Source organism: Juglans microcarpa x Juglans regia, chromosome 1D (assembly GCF_004785595.1).
Source record: "Juglans microcarpa x Juglans regia isolate MS1-56 chromosome 1D, Jm3101_v1.0, whole genome shotgun sequence".
Taxonomy (NCBI): domain Eukaryota; kingdom Viridiplantae; phylum Streptophyta; class Magnoliopsida; order Fagales; family Juglandaceae; genus Juglans; species Juglans microcarpa x Juglans regia.
In genome coordinates this window covers 44601876-44626433 of record NC_054594.1, presented here as the reverse complement: position 1 = coordinate 44626433, position 24558 = coordinate 44601876, and the positions used below count along the sequence as shown (strand labels likewise).

The window sequence follows — 24558 nt, the reverse complement described above, 5'->3', positions numbered from 1 at the left end:
TTATTATGAAAAATGAACTAACGTTGTTAAAATGATCCCAAGGAATCATAAAGGGGGAGGGTTTTTATTTTGATGACTTTGTCTGTTATATTATTATGCATAACGTTTCTTCGTGGCTGGCTGATCAGCCATGTGGCAAAGAGTCCTCTTTTGGTAGTCTACTAACAACAACGTACGAGAAAATCCCTCCTCCAATCCACTATTAAAATTACCATGTATTACTACATATCCTCCACATTAGGATATTGACACATGCTCAAAGCTCACATTAAAATAATGTATTTACAAAATCTAGTTTGGAAACTTGATAAAAGCACATCCAGAAAGGATACACATGTGTGAGCCACTGCTCATATTTTCGTGTTTTTTTTTTCCCTCCTAGAAGAAAAATAAAAGTGGATTCCACTAGCTCATCTTTCTTTCCTTTACTCCCCGTATAGTTTCCGAAGATCCTCAGCTTTTTCGGCTGTTATTAACCTTCTTTCCCTCCTTAGTGCTGCTGCTCGAAGAGGTCTCCTCCATTGGTATTGACAAAACAGTGCCATCCTTAATTTCACTTGACAATGATAACTCCTCCATCGTCTTCCCAGCTTCAAGGAATACCATCAGATCTCTAAGCTGCAAATATGTGGAAAATCAAACGATTCCCATTAATTTATATGCATGTTTTTGTCTTCAGATCTTTTGTTCGGCCCAAGATTTAGGAGCTGGGAAACCAGCTTGAGGACAAATATGTCAAAGTTTCAAAAAGTGGTGTGTCCAGGGAAAAATAAACTGATTTGGAAACGGTATATTACCTGTTCTTCCGAGTCTCGTATTTTATCATCTTTCAGTTTCAAAGCCTTTTTCCCTCTGTAAAGTAACAAACTCGTATTAGAGCTAAATTTAAGCATCTTTCGGGTCATATTTAGTAAGGTATCTTAAACTTGGAGGCAATCTAATTCCACGGGAAGAAAGAAGTGAAGCAGTAATGCTAAAGCTCCAACGAAGTTACGGGGCAGAGGACATGGATGCAAAATACAATGGTCCTTGAAACTAGTCAAGTCCAAATCATTTTATATGGCACTCCCATACTGATATCCATAATGACAGTCTTCATAATCTTAATCACAACAAAATATAGTTACGCATAAAATTAAAAACTCCATATTAACCAATACGCACAACGTGGTACAGCCAAGCATACATGCATGGAGAAAACACATACAAATGTAATGTCAAGCATTCTAACCTTATTCTTACTGAGAAATAACACAAAAGTAAATTCAGCATATCCATACCCATGATCAAACCAATAAGCATAACATGAACTCCTAAGCATACAACTATACATGCATGCTTAAATCTAGTTAACAATAGATTAGCTTAGCATCACTTCATGCCACTCAATCGTTTATTTATTTGACTAAAATGACTTTTTGTATGGGTAAAATATTAAACTAGAACAACTTAGCATCATTTTGAGCCACTAAATAGTTGGGATGATGAGATTAAAGTATCTTAGCAAAATAGTCTATCGAGTCATTTACCTTTCTTCTATTTCAAGTATCTTTGCTTTCCAAATCTCCTGATTTTTCAAAAGACTCTCATTAAGCTGCATCCAAACACAAATATTTAACTTATGACAAAAAAAAAAAAGTTGCTAGCCAGGAGGCAAAACTAAGCATAAGAGCAGTTATATCATCGAATGATAATTTTTTTTTTTTTTTATATGTAATCAAAGTATATTAATAAAAGAATAGGCAAAGCCATGTGTAGTAAATCGAATGATAAATTATTTCTGCATCCAATGACAAATCAATTAACGAGACATTAATACTTACATCATCAAGAATTTCCTTTTCTTTAACACATCTATCCAGCTTAGCCTGCATCTTCTGAAGTTTTTGACCGACAGCCTTGTCCACAGCTTTAGAAATTTCTCTTTCAGTTTCTTCTTTGATATCTTGCAGTAGGGACTCAAAGTACTGTGACGAAAACAGGGGTTACTGATCTCGAATAAGCAGCCTAAAAAAATCCTAAACGCTTAAGGCTTGGTTTGGATAGTGAGATGAGATGATCTGTGAATAGTAGTGAAATGGTTTGAATTAAGATGTTTTATGGAGTTTTGGAAAAGGAGAAAGAAAAAGTTGAATAAAAATATTATAAAATTAAAACATTCTTAGAATATAATTTTTTTAATATTATTTATGTTTTAAGATTTGAAAAAGTTGAATTGTTTTTTGTGTTTTGTTTGAAAGTTTGGAAAAATTGCATTGATTAGATAAATGATTAGATGAAAAAGTTGAAAAGTGTTTGTGTTTGTGGTGTTTGAATATTGAGATGAGATGAGATGGGAGGCTGTTGCTATCCTAACCAGGCCTAAGACTGTTTACACTGCCAATTCCCTATAATGGACTAAACCAAAGAATCAGAAGAGATTCGCCAGATGATAAAATGAATGTCAAACTCCATCGAAGTAAGAACTGAATGGTTTTTAAAATACAATATTGGGCGCAGCAGAAAAACTCATTTTCCTTTTCAGGGTAAAGCGGATGCACTTACTAATTTTTGATTCTCAAGTTGAGTGGCAAGCAATTCGTTGTATTCATTAACAATCTGCACATAACATTTCATAATGAGTATTTCAAATAATAAGAAACAAAGTGGGACTGAAAACAAAAGAACATTTTAATATCAAAGAATTCCTTTACAGCTTCCACTCTACTGTTCAAAAGGGCCTCACTAAGTCCAGAATCTGTGGATTCACAACTTCCACACGCATCACTATCAAGGGTGCAGTGGGCATTCAACTCAACCAACTTTCCATCAGTTTTGGACTGAATCAGTCGGTGAACATAGTTGTCACCCACATAATCCCACACTCGTTGTGTTTCCACTTCGAGAGAATAGCAATGCTGTGTTTCTTTCCAATGTACTATGGCATGCCCTCCTTCATACCTTCATTAAAATTTTGGGTAAGGAATTGCAGAAACACATGAAACTGACAATAAGGGGAAATCACACTGTTCAAGTTATTTTTTTTTTTTTTTTCAGGACAGAAAGCATTGAAGGGAAGAATATAATTACCTCCCACAGCCAACAAAGCCACAGATAACACAAATCCAGAGATTCTCAGAAGTTTGACAAACAGAACATATTGATTTTTCAGGCTGCTGCTGACAATACCGGCAAACCTGAAATAAAAAGTGGAAGCCAATTACTCCCAAAAGTTGACAATGCAAATTTTTGACAGAGCAGTCCTTATAAATAACCAATAACGTTACTACTGTAGCCAGATGAATAAAAGACATAAAAACGTAAAAAATATTATTTGCAATAAAAGCTACAAACTATTTTTTTTAAGTGCAGATTTTATTAAAAAACTCACAATGCATAGCCTCAGTACACAAAAAGTATACAAGAGGAACGCATAATTAGGATATAAATAAGACAAGCTTGGACTAAAAAAAGCAAGACACTTGGGATCTGTTAGAAAATTCTAGATTCAATTCAGTTACCAAACTACCCTCTATTCATGAGTTGAAGAAAATTACTCATCCACCCCTCACTTAAAAATAGCAATAATTTATAAAATACAAATCCAAACTAAAAAATAATCTAAAACTACAATTTTATGACTCTTGCTTTAATCAGACTTCACATGTTGGCGCCACATATGAAAAGTTCAAGTTGTAGAAATTGAAAATTGCGCTAAATACAGCAACTTGACTCTCGACCCATGGATGCATCAGGTGGGGTAAATAAAATGAGAAAAAAGTAGTTGACCAGGAGCTTTGGAATGGGGTTAGCAATTGGGAGTGAGTTCTTGCATACTTTTTATAGGTTGTGGTGGACATGAAAACTGATTTGGAGATGATTGTGTATGGTAGTGCCAATGGAAATCTTGCAGCGTTGCTCCCATCTCCAGTCAACAGAAAAACTATAGCAGCAGTGCAAACATCTTTTGGACTCAACTAATTATGTGCTAATAAATTAGGAAGTTAACCTTCCCTAATCTGGATTAACTTAGCAAGACCCATATATTTTTTTTTACAAGTATATACAGGACAAATGTACACGCCCATACAGAGAATATAGAACCACAAATGAAAAACTTACCGGACAAGAAGAATCCGTCCACATTGAGATACAAGAGCAGTGAAAAGAATGATTGCAGATGGTTGTGAGAATGCCATTCATGTCTTGGTCTAATCTCTCTGCAAAATGAGGCACAGATAAGAAGTATACAATCACAAAAGCAGATGTAAAAAATAGGCCATAATCCTGTGCAAGCAATTTTCACTTATTATAAACACAATGTTTCCGGTGACTGCCAAGGTAAAAATGTAAAAAAACGTGTACTTAAAAATTGAAAATAAAAAATAAAAGAAGTGGAAACAAGGAAAAGAATTAAGGATGAAAACGATGATCAAGAACAATAACTGGGCTACCAGGTTAAACGTCAACAAGGCTAACATGGCACATTATCTCCAAAACTTAAAAATAAAATTGAGAAGGAAAGCTATAGCTGCAGCCAGACTTAGGTCCTGGCAATTCAGTGCAATGCCTCAGTCATAGTGTACAACCAGGTATGTTTTGAATCTTGAATCCCAGGAAAAAACAAAGACAAGAAGAGTCCAGCAGTTTGCAATTTTGAACTCCATGACTAAAAATCCATTTAAACTTTCCCAAATTTGAAAATCATGCTAAAAAACTAGAACATTTTATGTTCACAACACCTCATGTTTTCTTAGAGTGGAGTATATATCCTTGTCTCCAGAACATTCTACAAAATAAGTCTCACTTTCATTGTTCAATAGAATATCTGCCAAAAAAAAAAAACTATTTCAACTAGGCATCTATCAAAGATGTACGTTCTGGTGCATCATCCCAAAATAAATGAGAATATAAATATCATACTTAAACAAGCACCCCAAAATTAATGAAAATTAATTTCTAGGATAGATAATGGCTATTCTTCATTTTGCTCTTGCACTGACAACTTGTGCAACACGTTTCTAAATGAAGCCACTTAGATTCGGTACAAAGTAATAGCCACGATATGTCACACTAAAAACTCTTCCCGTTATTCCTTAAAAGGGATAGTAGAAATATAATAAGGAACTTTAAACCGTTGCTTTTCTACAAGCATTTTGTCTCTCATCTAAAAAGCTTTTACCAGCTGTGTGCTCATGAAGTGCTGAATGAAGATTAAACCTATGATTCCATGCACACACTACACAAAGGAATAAAATTACAGAAGTAAAAAGCGTTATGTACCAAGACAAACTGGACAAGCAGGCTGATCAGTTGAGCTTGCAGGGGTTGCCTGCTCATGTTCAATAGAGCCTGTGTACTGGACATCCACTGTGAAAAGCACACGGCAAACCTCTGCCTAAATTTGAATTAAATGTAAAACAACAAATAATAACATCATTATTACGATTAAGATGGTATCCTTGACCCATCATTTGTAAACAATTATATATAATTCGCCAACTCACTAGACGCAAAGATATTTATTGAAAGCAAACCAAACCTCTAGGGATGAAAATCGCCTCCCATTGAAATGCCTGTAGAAATTATCGGTGGACTCCTGACTATCAAACCTAATCAAAATACTGTATCGATCCTCCATTCCATCATTTCTGAACCTCAAACAAAATAGACACAGAATAAAGAGGAAATCCAATGACATAAATAAATAAAACAACAAAGGAAAATAATTTGCAGTTCAGAATTTGAACCTGACAATTCTCATCTCTAAGATATGATTAATGAATGAACCACAGAACTGGCAGAAATCTGCATATGTCATATAATTTGGAACTCCGAGAACGCAAACAAGAGGCTTCCTTCCAACCTAAAAAGCAAGATGAACATCAACCTCAACAAATCTGGAAGTTCAGTTTTAACTAAAAATTCAAACTCCAGTCTTCGAAACGCAAATCACTCAAGTTGAGCTTCTACCATGGTTTTTTCCGACTCTCAAGAAAATGTTGCATAGAAACGGACTCTATTTTAATATTTGAAAGTTTCCAATATATTCCATTTGAAGCTTTCAATATAAAGGTCTAAAGTTTTCCATCGATATTTCCAAAAATGCTGGCCCGAAATATTTTAAAGATCTATTTCTTTTTAACTGTGATTTACAGCTGATATACAAAAGAACAATAATTCTTTAGTTATAACACAAGCAAACAAAATTCACTGATTCTTAGCCTTTCCTTTTTACATACTAAAATCCTATGCGAATCTGTTTTTCTCGGCGAGAATTTGAAACCAAACTCCATGCAGAAGTACGAGCTTACGGGGAGATCGGAGGAGGAGGAGGAAACGGCGTCGTCGCGATAGAGGTGCATGACGCCGCGAGTCTCCTCGATCCTAGGGTTTCCGGAGGAGAAAGGAAAGGCCTGAGTTAGAGCGGAGAGCGAGAAGGACGAGGAAGAGGAAGAGGAAGAGGAAGAGGAAGATGAGGTGGAATCGCCTGAGATCATCGCCGGTGGTGATCGGAAGACATCGTCGCTCGAGGGTCCGGCTGGTCCTACGCTGGAACTCGTAGACATGGATAAGTTTTTTGGGTGCACGTCTGACGGAAGGTAAAGAAAGTTCACAGTATAGGCATACGAGTATACGTTATAACCGCAGGTCCGCAGTTATGCAAGAAAGGGTAACGCATACAAGTTCGAAATAGAAAAGTTTTATACAAGTTTTTTATAAAATAATAGATTTTATTAATAAATAATAATTTTTTTTATACTTTTTTAAAATAAAATTTACATTTTTATAAAGATTTATATAGAACTTATCTATTTAGAACTTATACAAATTATTTCTCTACAAAAAATGGCACCTCATTTCTAGCTAAAGAAAACTTTAATATCTTACGAAAATACTTTGCAATGATGAGATGTCGTTAATCAATATTTAAATTTATTATTTTAAAAAGATAAATACTTGATAAAGACCGATGGGTAATATTTGATAAAAATAAAATAAATATAGAATATAACATAAATCAAATTAATTATATATTCAAGTGAATAGTGTATATATGACCTTGACACTCTAATCTTATTAAAAATATAATATCATTATAATTATTTATATAAATACATAAAAAATATAAGAATTAAAAAATTATTGAAGATATTTTACAATTAAAGAAACTACCTCGGTTAGTAAAATCTCCTAATTTCAAATCATGTTTTTGTATATTAAGCCATCTAATAGAAGTGTCATTATTTTTTTTCCATCGGGTTTTTAGACAAAAATGTGAAGTAATGTATGAATGCCTAAAATCGGTATAACAGTTCAGAATGAAAGAAAGATCCATTCCCGACTCTGTTGAGGTTGTTCTGGGCCTCAATTGGCGTTGAGTGGAGCTCCTGGCAGTAGCCCGATACGGCTGTACGATATCCATGTGTACGTCCATAGCGGTGAATAGTAAATAAATGCAGAAAAAATAAATAGACACACAAAAATTTATATGGTTCAACACTGGGCTTATGTCCACTAGGGTTCAGGGAGAAGAGAATTCACTATAATATACTTATTTATGATCTCTCATGATCTTTTATCCTTACTGTACAATGGATATCTAAGTTATATCCTCTGGTTTTCCTCCTCTTGCTGGAGTCTCTATGGTAAGGTTGAATAAGGTGAAATCTCCCATAAGCCTGACCAAAAATCTCTACAGTCATATGTGCCTATTCCTTTTTTCTTTTGCTTCTCCTTTGCTTTATGTCACTTCACACATTCTTTATGTCCACTCCCATATTTTCCTCCAACACCTTTTTCAGCATTGTCTCCTCATTCCCTCTCTCTTTCTTCTGATGAGTCCCCCTCCTTAGGTTGGGCTTAGAAAACACTGTGGGCCTGATATATTTTATCCCTTGCCCAATTAATCAATGATTTAGGCTTTCAACTGCCCATAAAGAAACATTACTGAGCACAATACATACAACGGAGCAAGTCCATTAGGATTCCTAGATAATTGCATAACATGGAGATTGTAGTTGGAAACTAGAGTGATTTTGATAAGTTAGTTGGAAACTAAAGCGATAATTGAAAAACACCAATTCAAAATCCTAACTTCAAAATCCTCCTTAACTGTTACAAGGACAACCATATTCAGTCCGAAGAATCGCAAAACTAGATGAGCTAGAAGTAGCAGTGCCTGAACTTAGAACAATGGCTTCCTCATTGTGGAGACTGTTTGAATACAAAAACAAATGGTCCATGCATATTAGCCCTTCTTTCATCCAGTTTCCATTCATACTGGAGAAGGAACTTGGGAATCTACTGACTTCAGTACCTCTTCCCCATTTCCTTGCATCCACCAACTTCTGCATAAGCAAATGTCAGCCAAAAATCAATAAATTATAACCGTATCAACTACCTTAGATTGATATGACTAACTACTAGACGCACCAATCATGTTTACATGAAGCTCCATTAAGAGTTTTAGAAGAATCTCCACATTATCATATCACGAATCAAACTATAAATGACATGGTGTGCTAGTTCTTTTCTTTTGTTTTTTCCTGGTTTGACATGGTGAGCGGCTTAAACAACTGTTGGAGTTTATTCTTTTTTTTTTTTTTTTTTTTTTTTTTTTTTTTTTTTATGAGTGAGTTTATTCTATTTTATTCTGTTGCCCTCACCAAAACCAAACAGAATATTAATATATCTTAAGTAGGTAAATATCTTTCCACCAGTGAAAATGATAATGGTCTGCCAAAATTTTGCAGGATACAAAATGCACATACATTTCCATCCGAGTATATGTCACCAGTTCGATAACCTCTACTCAAAGTGTCCAGCACCGCAGTCTCAATTCTCTTGGCAGCATTTTCTTCCCCTAGACCGTACTTCAAAAGCATGGCAGCACTGAGCACCGTTGCTAATGGATTTGCCTTATCCTGCATATTCAATCATTAGATTCTCTATCAAAACAGGCATATAATTATTCAAGACTAAAAACTTGATTTGTAAGCAAACCAACCTGTCTAGCAATATCAGGAGCAGAACCATGAATAGGTTCAAAGAGTCCAGGTCCCTGAGCCAATGACAAGTTCAATTTCAGTACGAAAGATTATTCAAACATTTTTTATTTAAAACAAAGATGATTTGAACTTCATCAAACAGATATACAGGCACTACAAGAACTTGTTTCCAAATAAAACCAAAAACTTCAACAAAGAGAAACTAAATGATTAACCATACCGATTCACCTAGACTAGCAGATGGAAGCATCCCAATACTTCCAGTAATCATTGAAGCCTCATCAGACAAAATGTCCCCGAATATGTTGTTCGTTACAATTGTATCAAACTGCAATTTTCATACCAGACATTTTAAGGCTTGCATTTATAAAAAAATGTGGCTTTGGAAGTTCACTTACCTTCCCAAGTAAAACTTTCATAAGCTGGGTGTAAGATGAAGAGAAAGATGATGCGGGCATTTTGAAGGCAAACCTGTTTTGGGTTCCGAACAAGCTGCATTGCGGCATTATCAACATACATGTGTGAAAGTTCAACATCAGGATATTCTGAGGCTATAGCTGTTACTCTTTTCCTCCAAAGGATCGATGCCTGAAATAATGACATTAATAATCTTGTAGCATGTTTCACAGTAATCTCATCCATTTACATGTATAAGATACGACAAATCTTACTGCTAAGTCAGCCAATGACACCTTATTATTCAACTATTCCTCATATAAGATACCATCTAATTATTTATTTTATCATATATTGCAGTTCAACCTAACAGTTTTGCAGTTGAGTTTCACAGAAAATGTTCATAAAATGGTGAACCATAAAAAATGCATCTTCAGTTTTTTCAAAATATTTAGTTTCAATTAAGAATGAATTAAAAATTGATTGAGAAAGTGAGGAAAAGACACCAAGACCTCTGATATAAGATCAATCTATAAAACAAGAAACGTTCCCCATATGCACACTAACATTGCATCAGACGACTGTCGTAGGACATGTAAATTACCTCTTTAAAGTGAGAACTTACAACAGCCACATCTATAAGAAAAATGATGTTTTTTGGTGTATTGGCTTGAGTACTTCTACAGGGAGCCACACTCATTTTTCATACAATAGTCTAGGACATAAATTATAACAGAAAGAAAAACAAATACAGCTTGTCCATAGAACTCCTTAAACTGCATTACAAGGAACAAAACCAGAAGTATATTGGCACAAAGTACCTCCAATACATTCGCTTTGTCAACAGAGCAAAGTTTTCCATGCCGCTTCCGAGCAGTCTCAAATGCCACACGAGCAATGCGATCAATCTGGCAGGTAAATTCTTTATATTTAACAACCACTTATTTTCATCTACGAGTATACAACACAATAGGGAGCAGTACATTTCAGAAACTAACTTGGATTTCCCTTTAGCACTACCAGACCACTGCAAATATAGAATGCAGCTTCGAATGCCATATACAGTCAATGATACAAATCCCACACGTGCTGTTATTTTTTTAGAGCAGAAAATCTTGAAAATTGAGTAGTCTCAACTCGCAGGACTTAAACATGCAAGACTTGGGACAAATATGTCTCTTTTTCGAAACTAGATATCCCATGGCAAGCGTGCGCTTCGATAAAGTTTTTGTTCATCCAAATTAGCTTAGACTTATGCTTAAAAACGTCATGTGCCAAAATAATCTTATGGGTTTCATGTCCCCTCACATGCTAAGACAGCCAGTTCACCGCAACAGAGATATCTCTATATCCTAGATCTTCCTTACCAAGTAAACCTATTGCCATCTAAGATGATAAACAAAAAAGGAAATGAATGTGTTCAAAAGTCAGAGAAAAAATTAGAACAATATCTCCAGTTGGCGTAAAGGAATTGTTCTACAAATGTAATAACCAGAATGCAGTAGCTTAAAATTAAGTCAAAGGAGAATGATTAAAATGATAGTCAATCTTGCAAGGACTTATTTTGGCTAGAAAACCCTAGGGGTTGGCTTAAGTGGTAAAGGCCTTGATCTTGGTGGTATGCTCCCTCCAAGGTCCAAGGTTCAAATCCCATTGGGTGCAAACAATCTCTAAGGGCCATTGGACTGGGAGATTTTTCCCTTAAATTACCCAAGGTGCACTTGCAGGAAACTCCTTTTCGAGGGCCTATGCACCCCTGGGATTAGTCGGGATGCTGTTCCCAGACACCCGGTGCCAATAAAAAAAAGTTGGCTAGAGTAGGTAAAAACTGATGGGATACAAAGTCAATTAACACACAAGATTGTTAGTAAACAAACTTGTATCATTTAACTACCTCATGAGTGGTATACACCTCAGTATTGAAGCCAATCTCCTCACCATTCTCATTGGTGCTGAAACCCCTGGGCTTTCCGAAATAAATACCTATGTCAAGAGGAAAATTTCAATACATGCTTACAAGGAAAGCCACTCACAGAAGAAAACCCAATCTATGCAACTGTAGTAGAATTTTTTGCACACTGACCTCCAGTAAGCTCTCTTACAACCATTAGGTCAACACCTACTGCAACCTCTTTTTTCAAAGTTGAAGCATCCACTAACTGAAATGAGTAAATCACATAAAATGATACATTTATCAGGTACACATCTGAGACAGAGCACTGATGTAGAAATCATAAAATAATTTAACAAGTATAAGCCATCATTTTAAAAAGTTAAGATTTAAAGTGATTCCAAGATTCTACATGAACGACTGGCTTCTCCAGTATCAAGCAAGGGTCCAAGTTTTCTTTCAGTGAACTATTGTATATATTTTTACACCGTTGAGATAATAAACCATCATTACCAGCATGTGGCAATCACAACTCCAGCAAGTCAGCACTGAGATACTAATTCAACATTTAATATTCTATTTTTTAAAATTCTAAAAATAATTTAAAGAGGTTTGAAACAAACTAAACATACAAAGAAATCCAGTTTCATCCTGTTCGTCCTAAATCATTTATTTTTCAGCATGTCATACGCCCCACAGACGTCTGGATCCAACTTAAATAAAAGAAATGTATGATTTATCCGTAGGATTTTTGCAGATGTGTATGACAACGGAGAAAACTGTTGTGTTAAAACTATTTTACTATGCATAAAAATGATATCTTGAAAACAGAAGTTGCTACTCCAGCGGACTAATCAAGGAAAAACAAACCCCAAATTTGGGGTGCACTTCTGGCAAAGGCATAACATTACCTCTTCCAGACTTGGCCATCGCATATTGTATCCTAAAACAGGTGTCTGATATGACACATTTACGTAAAAAAGGGAAAAAGGTAATAGAACTTGGAAAGGTACATTACACAGGAAAAAAAAAAAAACCCAGAGAGAAGCACCTCCACGAGTTAAAAGATATACGAGTACCTGACATACTTATAAACTAAAGCAAGTATATCCATTAGTCATTCGATACTTTTGGATTATTTTTAAAGCCAATTGAAATTTTATTATGGATTTATCCATATTTAAAGCCTAATGTGCATTAAAAGAAACGCCATGTTTTTTTTATAAGTAAAACAAGTATTTACTAATTCAACAACTGTCAATTACAAAGTTAAATATGCCCTATTTATGTAGGTACATTAGAAACTAAGAAGTCATGAAGGTCCATGCCATTAAAGTCCACAACAATGACCCAAGTACAAAGAGTCCTAAAAAATAAAATTTTTAGCTCCGCCATAGATCTCTCTTTGTCTTCAAAAGTCCTCTCATTGCGCTCCTGCCACAAACACCACATAATACAGATGGAGATCATCTTCCAAACCGCTTTGATCTGTCGCACACCTCGAATTGAGGTCCAGTAAGCCAATATATCCAACACGGTTTTCGGCATAACCCACGCTAGGTTCGTTCTTTTAAACACCTCATCCCATAGAGTCCTGGCTACCTCGCAATGTAAAAGTAAATGATTCATCGACTCACCCCCTCTTTTACACATACAACACCAGTCTGCAATGATTATCCTCCTCTTTCTCAGATTATCCATAGTGAAAATCTTGCCTAAGGACGTTGTCCACACAAAGAATGAAGCTTTGGGAGGAGCCTTATGACGCCAAAGCCTTTTCCAGGGAAACTGTATCTCATAAACCTGTGTGAGGACCTTATAAAAGGAACGAACAATGAACACCCCTTTCCCTGCAGGACTCCACCACAAATCATCTTCATGCTGGATATTCGGACGACACGAATACAAGAGACTATAAAAATCTACAAAACTCCTCATCTCTCAATCTTGTGCCGCCCGGTTGAAGTTGATGTTCCAGTGAATGCTCCTTCCTGAGACTTCCATAACCTCCGCCACTGTGGCATCTTTGGCACTTGCGATCGAGAAAAGTGTAGGAAACAAATCTTGAAAAGCAATGTTGCTACACCAAGCATCCTTCCAAAATCTGATCTTGGAGCCTGTACCCAACTGCAATCTAGTGTGATGATGGAAGACCTCCCACCCTCTTCTAATATGTTTCCATAGCCCCATTCCATAGGCCCCTCTAACTTCTCTAGTACACCATCCCTCCTCTAAAACACCATATTTGTTCTCAATCACGGTTTTCCATACGGCTTCTGGTTCCTTGATATATCGCCACAATCATTTGCCCAAGTAACGCCCGATTGAACAACCTCAAATTTCTAATACCCAAACCACCATTAGAGATAGGACGACACACCATCTCCCACTTGACTAGATGGAATTTAAACTCTTCTCCTAAGCCCCCCAACAAAAAATCTCTCTGTAGCTTCTCAAGTCGACCCGCCACGCTTGTCGGTATAGGGAATAAGAATAAGAAATAGGTGGGTAGATTTGAAAGTGTACTTTTGATTAACGTAATCCGGCCCCCTTTCGACAAGTACATTCTCTTCCACCCTGCCAGTCTCCTCTCTACTTTTTCAATCATTGTATCTCAAATCGAGCGCGCCCTCGAAGCTATACCAAACGGTAGTCCCAGATAAGTCATGGGAAGAGATGCTATCTTGCAACCCAATGCCAGCCAACTCCCATATATTTTGAACTTCTCCAATCGACACCAACTCGGATTTATGATTGCACATAATAAGCGTATCGTCTACAAACAGCAAATGAGAAATAGTAGTAATACCCCTACTCGGTGATCCAATCTAGAATCTACTAACAAACTCATTAGTCACCAAAGCCGAGATCATCCTGCTTAGTGCTTCCATAACAATAACAAAAAGTAATTGAGATAACGGATCCCCTTATCTCAAACCACGAGAGCTCGGGAATAAACCCTCTGGGCTGTCATTGATCAACACAAAGAACCTAATCGTGGATATACATCAACTAATCCAAGATCTCCACCTTTCTCCAAACCCACACCTACCCAGTAAATATAGAAGGAAATCCCAATTAACATGAACATATGCTTTTTCCATATCTAACTTACACATAATCCCTGAGCTGCCAGCCTTCAATCTACTGTCCAAACATTCATTAGCAATTAGAGTCGCATCAAGGATTTGTCTACCCTTAACAAAAGCATTTTGAGGCTTAGTAACAATCTTCTCCAAGACCTCACTTAACTGATTAGCAAGCACTTTTGCAATAATCTTGTATGCACCATTCACTAAGCTAATAGGCCAAAAATCTGTGATCTCATATGTCCCTACCTTTTTAGGGATTAATGCAAGAAAAGTGGTGTTGAGACTTTTCTCAAATTTCCCTACCGAAAAAAACTCCTAAAAGACCTTCAAAAGATCTTCTTTAATCACCTCTCAACATTCTTGAAAGAATTCCAAAGAGAACCCATCAGGGCCGAGGGCCTTATCTTTTACCATTTTCCTTACCACATCATAGACCTCTTCCTCTTCGAAAGCCCTCTCCATCCTAGCTACGTCCCCGGCTCAATAGTGTCAAAAACCAATCCATCGAGAGTAGGCCTCCACCCCATCTGCTAAGTGAGGAGCTTTTCAAAGAAATCGACCACATGGTCTTGAATAACTTCTTCTTCTCTGCACTCCACCCCCTTAATTTAAAATGCCAAATTTCATAAATGAACTATGAGTATATCCTGTAAACTTTGCATCATAACAAACATTACCTGTGGTAAAACAGTTGCCGGCCTCAAATTTGCAAAAACTTTCAGGCCAGCCCGAAGTTGTAGTAACCCAGTCTCTGGCTTCAAGTGCTTTTCATTTTTATCCCATTTATACCTTAACATAAGAAACAACATTACATCAATTAAATTACACCCCCCTGCAAAAACATTTATATGCAGTATACACATAGACAGGAACGTAAGTGCATACACACAAGCATAGTTACATATATACAAAAAAGAAAGTGATGGAACAAAATTGGAGAGCAAAACTACCCTCCAATTGCCCCGAGCAAAACTGCATCCGATTTCTTTGCAGCTGAAAGCGTCTCCTCCGGCAATGGTACTCCAGTCAGATCCAACGCAGCTCCACCCACAGGCATTTCTTGGAACTTAAATTCAATCCCTAATATATGAAAATACGTATTTATCTTTATCAGAGTTTTTTAAATATAATCGTATTGATAATGTGCTGCTCGTGTATATGTCTCGTGCATTTGGGCTACGCCTACTTTTCTTACAAAAATATAATCGTAGTCCTAATCCCCTAAACGTAAAGACTGTGTTAAAATAAGTCCACTTCATTGAGCCCAGAACAATTATTTTCGTTTTTTATTCGCAAAAAAATAAATTTCTTCAATGAAAATGAACACAAACGAAAATTTCTGCCTCCTAAAGTTTCCAATGCTGTAAAAAAGAACTGAACCTCATTTAACTCGCGAAACATGAAGAACAGAAACCCAGATTTTTCTTCCCTTGTCTTTTTTTTTTTATCGGAAAACAAACATTGAGAGAACCACAAAAATAAAATAAAATAAAATACATAAAACAAAGTATATTAGAGTGAACTGAAGGACCTTCGAGAGAGCCGGCGAGCTTGAGGACGTTGGTGGCGACGGAGATGACCTCGGGGCCAATGCCATCGCCGGGAAGCAGAGTGATGGTGTAGCGTTTGGACTGTGTAGTTGCGGCGCACCTGATCCGACCCGATTTGGGTGATTGTTTGGACACAGACCGGGAAACAGGGTTTAGTGGGAAATAGGACCGGAAAGCCTTGGCGTTGAGTTGCAGACAAGCCGCCATTCGTTTCTTTAACTCTTGAGTTTCTGCGGGCGTTCGTAATCGTGAGTCGACCGATTTCTGGCGGAGTAGTGACGGAATTTTCCCTTCTTTTCTCCTCTTTACTCACTAATCTAACACGTCTCAATGTGTAAATACTAAATAGAAAAAAAAAATTAACCAATCGGTGTTTTTTATGGGATTATTACGGAATGGGCAAATTTTAGTCTGTACACAAAAATTCTAAATAAAGTTTTTGTTCAAAATATAGTTGTAAAAAATGATAAATATATTTAATTTTTTATAATTAAATTATCTAATTCGATTAAGAAATTAAAGAGTAATTCCAAAGGACCAACATATTAAACTAGGCATCGTTCTTTAAGTTGAATAACTGCTACGATCTACTTCAAAAATAAATGGAAGACATTTATGTATAATAGGAGAGAGCTATGTTCTTTTTTATGCTAAGAATTGTTTGTGCATTCCTTAATCATCGAAGTGTCGGCTTTTCGATAAACTTCTTTTTTATTAATTATTTCTGATTACCTACGAGCTCTGCAAACAAGTTCCCCTACAAAAATATTAAAAAAAAAAAACTGAAAGAGCTTTTGATGAAATATGTATGCCTAGAGGTAAAAACGGATCCGCGTGCTTTTTGACCAAAATTGACTCCGACCAATGGAAGGGATTTGTACAGAACAACTGATTGTACTGGTCGATGGAGAGGAGAGATACTGATTGTATTGACTCCGATGATTCTCTGAAGGTTCTCAATCGGTTCTTGATCGCCCTAATGGCAATGTTTATTTTAGAGAATAGAGAGAGAGTGAGTGAGTGAGTGAGTGAGTGATTGATTGAGAATTGAAGAAGAATGAGGGAGGGGAAGAAATTATCTCAATTCGAAACGACGTCCTTTGGTTTAAAATCAAAAGACAACTTTTCAATTATATATTTTTTTACAAACTGACGTTTCAAAAGAATGTCGTTTCACCTAAATACAACGACATTTTCACTTATTTGAGTGAAACAACGTCGTTTTATATATGTATAATTTAAAAAAGTATATATAATTTATATAATCAGTCGGTTTAGCGGTTCGGTCCAGTTTCAAACAGGAATCGAATCGGTCGACGACGATTTTGACATAATTCTGCTGCCAGCCAACCGGTTCCACGCTGGTTTCATGCTCCGACAATCGATTTGAGGAGGTTACAGTCGGTTTCTTCAGTTTGTGTACACCCCTAAGTATGCCAAGCCAGGAGAATGATTAAATTTTAGAAGAAATTTATCGTTTGGATACAGAAATTATCTCAACTCATTTCATCATTATGATTTTTTTAACTTTTCACATAAAATATAATAAACAATTCAATATTTTCAAATTTTAAAATAATAATAATATTAAAAATAATATTTTATTGAATTTATTTAAAATTATTTTATTTCATCTCATTATCTAAACCAACAAGTAAGGCTGCAACCCGAGCAATCCGTTCAACATTTGAGCCCGATCCAATTTGACCCGTGTTTCTGAGTGTGTCAAGCCGAGCCGACCAGACCCGAAGATTCAACCCGTCTTCTTGTTGTTTGTTAGTTTTTTTTTTCGTTACCGGGTACACGCCCAAGCCAACTAGAATTGGCTGCTGAACCCTACAACACCACCTCTTTGCGCTGGTGATTTCCGTCGGGTTTTGTGGAATACTTCACCTAGAGTTGCGGAAGAAAGCAACGGAGAAAAGCAGCAGAGAGAGAGAGAGATCGAGAAGGACTAGCGGGATGGAGATCTGTTGCAGAGCTTCACGGTTTCGATAGCACACGGGATCTTTGACCAGAACATCCCTATACTTTCTTACCCAATTGCCGAGTGTTGTAGATAGCCCATATTCGCTTATTATGGAATCGCATCAACAACTTCTTCACCCAGATCTAAAGCTCTAGCTAAGGTTTCGTACTCTTCGCGTCGGTGATTTCGCACTTATTCAAACGGTTGGAGTCTGCAAAATGAGAGAAAGTTGAAATGGGTAAAGACATGGAAGAAGAGAATCAACGAGAGTGGTAAAAGAAATACCGTGTGCCGTTGAAACCGTGAAGGGGAACAAACAGAGGCGATGGTGAATTGTATCGTGAGGAAGAGAACTGGCTAGGGTTTCATTCATAGAGGATAAAAATGTGAGCTTGAGTTTTTAAAGAGGTGGGTCGTCGGGTTGTACGGGTCGAACTTGAACATTAGTTAAAATTGATTTGTCAGGTCAGGTCGGATCGAGATTAACGGACGGGCCGGGTCAATCGGTTTCTTGCACAGACCTACCAACAAGTGACTTTCAATCGAAAAATGGCTGCCGTGGCGGTACAATCGCAATGAATTTATTGCTTTATTAACTTTCAGAAAGAGCCATTCTAATTTACCAAACTAATGCGGCCTCTGATACAGCAAGTTAACACGCAGTCTTGATTTGATAAAGAAAAATTATTTATATACAATATTTTTTATAATAATTTTAAATATATTTTAAAAATATACTGTGTATATCAATACTTTCATAAATTATGCCTCTTTAGGACACCTAAGCGGCTAAGCCCAACCCAGAAATAATATTAGGTGGCGTTTGTATTCAAAATTCAATTTAATTTATATTATTTTATTATTATAATTTTTTTTAAATTTTTACATAAATATAATAAATAATTTAAATTTTATTATACTATTTATAAACCATCTCAATTCATCTCAACTCATCTAAACAAATTTATTTAGCGGGTTTGGGAGCAAAGACAAGATGAGATTTAACAACTTTTTTAAATTCTTATATAAAATATAATAAATAATTTAATTTTTTTTAAATTCTAATTCAATTTTTTTAAGATTGCGTTTAGATATTGAAGTGAGTTGAATTGAAATAATAAAATATTTTTAGAATATTATTTTTTAATATTATTATTATTTTGAAATTTGAAAAAATTGAATTGTTTATTATATTTTATATTAAAATCTGAAAAAATTATAATAATGAGTTGAGATAAATTGAAATGAGTTGATGATCTAAATGAAATCTAAATCTTAAAATAATAATAATATTTTAAATTAATATTTTAAACTTTCATATGAAAATAAAAATTATAATCTCACTCTTCAAACTAAGCAAACAATTTCTCATAAATTTTGGAGCTGCAGAGCCAATTGACCAAAACCCAAAGGTCCCAAACCACGCTGCTCCTGGCTTTCAGAACTGAGCGAAACTCACGGACAAGAATGCTTCCTTCAATCTTCTCTAGACGCTTTAAGCTCTTCCCTCTTCTCTCCCGCACTCAATCCCTCGTTTTTCCCTTTCCTCAATGTTTCTCCACCGAACCCATTTCTTCTTCCCACCCCAACCTCCCAGAACCCTACTCAGACCCCACCACTGTCTGTGAGACCCTCTCCTCCTACTGCAACGATTGGAAGCGCGCTTTCGAGTTTTTCAACTGGGTCGAAACCCATTTCCGTTTCCAACACAACGCTGCTACTTACAACCGTATGCTTGACATTCTTGGTAAGTTCTTCGAATTCGAGCTCTCTTGGGATTTAATTCGACGAATGAAAACAAACCCATTATCGAGGCCAAACCATACCACGTTTCGCATACTGTTTAAGCGCTATATATGTGCACATTTGGTTAAAGAAGCTATCGACATGTATGATTCATTAGAAGACTTTGATTTGAGGGATGAGATGTCATTTTCTAATCTTATTGATGCTTTATGCGAGTATAAGCATGTAATTGAGGCCCAAGAACTGTGTTTTGGGAAGGACAAGAAGTTCAATATCATTGTAAACAGTACGAAGATTCATAATATGATTCTTCGCGGGTGGTTGAAGATGGGGTGGTGGGGAAAGTGTAGAGAGTTTTGGGAAGAGATGGATAAAAAGGGTGTTTCTAAAGATTTGCATTCATATACTATATATATGGATATAATGTGCAAGAGCGGAAAACCATGGAAGGCTGTGAAGCTGTACAAGGAGATGAAGACTAAGGGGCTAAGGTTGGATGTGGTGGCATATAATACGATAATTCATGCTATTGGTCTTTCGGACGGTGTGGATTTTTCGGTTCGGGTGTTTAGGGAAATGAGGGACTTGGGTTGTAAGCCTAATGTTGTGACTTATAATACAATTATAAAGCTCCTCTGTGAAAATGGGAGGTATAAGGAGGCTTCTGGGTGGCTCAATCAAATGCATGAGACAGGTTGCTTTCCGAATGTCATTACATACAATTGCATTTTCAGGTGTCTTGAGAAGCCTAGAGAGATTCTTCTACTGTTTGATAAGATGATTGAAAGTGGGATTCGTCCTGGGATGGACACTTACGTGATGCTTCTGAGAAAATTTGGGAGATGGGGGTTTCTTCGACCGGTTTTTATTGTGTGGAAGAAGATGGAGGAACTTGGTTGTAGTCCGGATGGGTCTGCTTACAAGGCTCTGATTGATGCTTTGGTGGAGAAAGGAATGGTAGATATGGCCCGCAAGTATGATGAAGAGATGTTAGCCAAAGGGTTTTCAGCTAAACCAAGGGTTGAGCTTGGGAGAAAGCTTGCAGGTGGAGAATCTCTTGACAGCAGCTTTTAAGAAGCAGAATTTATGAGGGCGGTGTTGATACATAATTGGCAGAAAATGAATCTGACAGTGAGCTTGCTCTGATCCAGAATCTGTGACATGGAAGAAAATGAATGAAATTTGAGAAATTTGTTTTTCAGAAAAGTGGAACAAGTTTACTTCAGAGTTCTGAATCCTGATGAAGAATATATTGCTACTTTTTGGGTATGAACAAGTTCCGTTCTCATAATTGACAGTGAGCTTTTCTTTTCTTTTTTTTTTGTTTGGTTTTTTTTTTGGGGGGGGGGGAATCTATTTATTCCTCCCCCGTGGTTTCTTTTCTTACACTTAAATGATTCAGTATAGCACTATAGCTCCCGAACCAGCTTGTAACAATGGCCTCCTAAATTAATGCTTGCCTTCAGTTTGTACAGATGAACCTCTGGGGTAGACTGCAGTGCACCAGATGAGCAAATGCACTGGGGGTGTAGGGCAGGCATGTTCGGTGAAGCTTGTGCACTTTTGCGAGCATCTGAAACCATTCCTCACGTGCCTTCATAAAATCAGGGTGGCCGGTCTCTTCTCTGCAAGTTTGAGTAATCAAACTATGTTTCTTGAATTTTCTGCTATTTTGGAGGCAGCTACAATATGGTCCCAGCTGTAAGATGTTGGAGTATTTGGTTAACAAGAAGGTTTTTTTTTTCAGCAAAAATACTCTCACACAGTGCAAGTAGCTTATGATGCTCAGAAGCTGGTTTCTGTTTTCATGCAGAAAGTTGGAGCCATAAAGCAGAGAAGACATTTGATTCTAAGGTCAGTGAGATGAGATCTTTACATTTTTAAACCTGTATCCATCTGCTATTTTAGTGCGCAACCTTTTAACCATTAGAAGAGGCTCTTTGGCAACCATCAGGAATGCAGTTTTCCAAACAATTGTGGCTCGCTTCCAACAGCAACAAAAGGGTCGCATGCTTGGGAATTATCATATGCAACCCAGGATAAGTTGATCACTTGCCAACCAAAGGAAGCGTGCAAAATGTGAAATTGTCAAATATGGTGGCATTACTCATCATTGACCATGGTTTGCATAAGTTTGCAAGGCAAGTTAGACAGGTTACAGCATTGTTGTTCCTTTGTGTTAAAGTCCAAAGAAAAGGTGACTGCATAGTCCTAAAATTTTACGTGAAATGAAAAACATTTTTAATTTAAAAAAAGAAAAAAACACTATAGGTTTGCACCAAAAACAAACGTATAACAGACAGAAATTTTTGCCCTTTTTCTGTTAGTGATGGTTCTTGTCTCCAACATGTCAATGTCTCTTGCTGCAAGACTCATCGTATAAGGGTAACGTATGACCAAACTCTTGATGAATAAAAATAATACATACTTCGCTTATATTACAAATTGAACGGAAAATCCCTTTAGTGGCCGTCTCCCTCTTTGTACTTTTTCAATATGGCCGAAGCTGTTAAATATAATTAAATCTAGGCTTTCTTACAAAACCTCCATAATATTCTGAACAATCATTGCATTTTAAAAGCCATTATCGATATGTATTAACTCGTACCGTTTTTAAATACCAAAGTCATGTCAAAACACATATTCCTCGATCGAGGGGTTTCTCAACAGCGTGGGAGAACCAAGAGAATATTATGTTAATAGAGTTTTGTTACGTATAATCTTATACGCTACATATTATATTTATTTATTTATTTTATTTTTAAATTAATCGAATTCTTCTACTCATTATTTATATATCATATATTTAATAAAAAAATAATGTGTCGGAGTAGAAATATTTTTCATATTAATGTATTATCGCTCTCCGTATTTTAGGCAAACGTCAGAAAACGATGACTTCCCTTTTGACCCCCAACATCCAATCATAAGCATTCCACGTTTAATCCATGAGCCCTGTTCTAAAGCAAAACAAACCTGTTACCCTGCAACTTTTTTTCCAATAGAATGAGAATATCACAACACAAATGGCCAGTCCGGGCCAGACATGAAAGTTACTCCTGAGAGCTGTGCAATGTTATGAGCGTGAGCAACGCATTTGGTATTATTTAAATATAGAGGCATGTGGGAAATTATGCCAATAAAAAACCTGTTCTGATATTTTCTAACTCCCATCATCACTGAATGCATCAAAACAGTCAAAAGCTTCGATCTCCTTCACAACAGTCAACATAATGTCTTCTTCCCAATCCACCGTGCCATATTCTCAATCTGATCCCAAAATTGATGAGGTGCAATGGATCATTCAGATCCGTCGAACCCTTGAATCAGACCTCGAGGATGATGAGGAAATCCTCGTTTGCATTTTCAATGTCCCCAAAGCTCTTCTGGCCACTGATCCAGATTATTATATTCCACAGGAAGTTGCTCTCGGTCCTTACCACTCCTGGCGTCCAGAGCTGTATGAGATGCGGAGGTATAAGCTGGCGGCAGCAAAGAGAATTCAAAAGCAACTCAAAGACCTTAAGTTCCAAAATCTTGTTGATCAATTGATGCGGCTTGACCACAAGATCCGAGCGTGCTATCACAAGTATTTGGATTGCAATAGTGAGACGTTAGCAAGGCTGATGGCTGTAGATGGGTCATTCCTGCTCGAGTTCCTTCAAACTTACGCCACCCACGAAGGAAAGGTGCTAGCAAGAATTTCTTCCAGGATGTCACACTTGGTTGACCAGCAGGAATGAAGTCAGCGCATAACGCAATTCTCAGAGACGTGGTAATGCTCGAGAATCAAATCCCTTTGTTTGTATTGAGGAAGATGCTAGAATTCCAGCTATCATCCCTAGAGTCTGCCGATGATCTGTTGCTTTCAATGCTAATGGGGTTATGCAGAGCTGTTTCACCTTTTAAGGTGGGGGGAAACCTGCCAAAGGTTCAACTCTCCCAGAGCGCCCATTTGCTAGACTTTTTGTACGAGACGATCGTGCCCAAGTTGGAGGACCCAGTACCGGAAATCACCGAAGCTGCAGGGGAACATAATGAAGGCATGCAAGGGGATGAAAACTCTTCTGCAGACCGAGGTTACGTGAAACAACTCCTAGATGAGGTTTGGAAGCTGCTTTCGAAATTAGACGTCGGCCCTATACATCTTATCAAGAAGGTACTCGTGTCTAGACCCGTAAAAGTCATCATAAAATTGCCTTGGACTATCCTCTCTAACCTTCCTGGATTCAGCATCTTAAAACAACCCGTGGAGTTGCTTTTTTCCCAAAATAAAGAAGCAGTCAAGCCAGAAAATAAGTCTTCAAGCTCAGAGGACAGCATAAGCAAACCACCATCGGTAGAGGAAATCACAATCCCCTCTGTGACAGAACTTATAAAATCAGGGATCCGTTTCTCACCCACAAATGGCAGCATTTCAAGCATTGCTTTTGACGCAAAGACAGTCACATTTTACCTCCCCACCGTTAGCTTAGATGTTAACTCGGAGGTGACTTTGAGAAACTTAGTAGCATATGAAGCTTCGATTGCATCAGGTCCATTGGTTTTTACGCGTTACACTGAACTGATGAATGGAATTATTGACACTGAGGAGGATGTGAAAGCACTTAGAGCAAGAGGTATCATTTTGAACCGTTTGAAGAGCGATGAAGAGGTGACAAACCTATGCAACGGAATGAGCAAGTCGATCAGATTGACAAAAGTGCCATTCTTAGACAAGGTGATTGAAGATGTGAACAAGCATCACAGCCGCAGATGGATTGTTAAAGCTGGCAATTATTTCAATATTTACGTGTTTGGTTCTTGGCAATTTCTCACATTTCTTGCCGCAATTTGCCTTATGGTCTTGATGTCATTGCAAGCGTTTTGTTCAGTTTATGGCTGCACTCGCGTTCTTCCAGTCAAGACCATTACTAGAACATGA

General features: G+C 36.9%; 4 protein-coding genes across 9 annotated transcripts; 2 read left to right on the top strand and 2 right to left on the bottom strand.

The window, feature by feature from the left end:
- Positions 1 to 237: 237 nt before the first annotated feature.
- Positions 238 to 6627, bottom strand: LOC121259310 (BRAP2 RING ZnF UBP domain-containing protein 2). Its single transcript, XM_041160856.1, has 12 exons — positions 6294 to 6627; positions 5730 to 5845; positions 5522 to 5630; positions 5263 to 5377; positions 4102 to 4199; positions 3070 to 3176; positions 2694 to 2940; positions 2545 to 2598; positions 1824 to 1967; positions 1530 to 1594; positions 798 to 852; positions 238 to 618 (listed from the first exon to the last, which is right to left on the bottom strand). Exons 1-12 carry the CDS (start codon positions 6546 to 6548, stop codon positions 454 to 456), a joined length of 1530 nt encoding a protein of 509 aa, XP_041016790.1. The 5' UTR covers positions 6549 to 6627; the 3' UTR covers positions 238 to 453.
- Positions 6628 to 7891: 1264 nt separating this feature from the next.
- Positions 7892 to 16261, bottom strand: LOC121259550 (3-isopropylmalate dehydrogenase 2, chloroplastic-like). Its single transcript, XM_041161182.1, has 11 exons — positions 15901 to 16261; positions 15320 to 15449; positions 15047 to 15158; positions 11470 to 11545; positions 11281 to 11369; positions 10208 to 10294; positions 9462 to 9578; positions 9211 to 9318; positions 8990 to 9043; positions 8754 to 8906; positions 7892 to 8330 (listed from the first exon to the last, which is right to left on the bottom strand). The coding sequence occupies exons 1-11, from the start codon at positions 16124 to 16126 to the stop codon at positions 8091 to 8093; spliced, it is 1392 nt and encodes a 463-aa protein (XP_041017116.1). The 5' UTR covers positions 16127 to 16261; the 3' UTR covers positions 7892 to 8090.
- Positions 16262 to 19258: 2997 nt separating this feature from the next.
- On the top strand, positions 19259 to 22068 carry LOC121259631 (pentatricopeptide repeat-containing protein At1g80550, mitochondrial). 6 transcript variants are annotated; one of them, XM_041161313.1, is made up of 3 exons: positions 19259 to 20900; positions 21101 to 21243; positions 21382 to 22068. In XM_041161313.1, the coding sequence occupies exon 1, from the start codon at positions 19356 to 19358 to the stop codon at positions 20706 to 20708; it is 1353 nt and encodes a 450-aa protein (XP_041017247.1). In that variant the 5' UTR covers positions 19259 to 19355; the 3' UTR covers positions 20709 to 20900; positions 21101 to 21243; positions 21382 to 22068. The 6 variants fall into 6 exon arrangements, with proteins under 6 accessions (XP_041017247.1, XP_041017239.1, XP_041017214.1 ...); XM_041161305.1 differs by having other exon boundaries at positions 21101 to 21271; XM_041161280.1 differs by having other exon boundaries at positions 21101 to 21335; positions 21448 to 22068.
- A 799-nt stretch (positions 22069 to 22867) lies between these two features.
- On the top strand, positions 22868 to 24558 carry LOC121248052 (putative UPF0481 protein At3g02645). Its single transcript, XM_041146411.1, is given in 2 exon segments — positions 22868 to 23363; positions 23366 to 24558. Coding segments are annotated over 2 exon segments (1689 nt in total).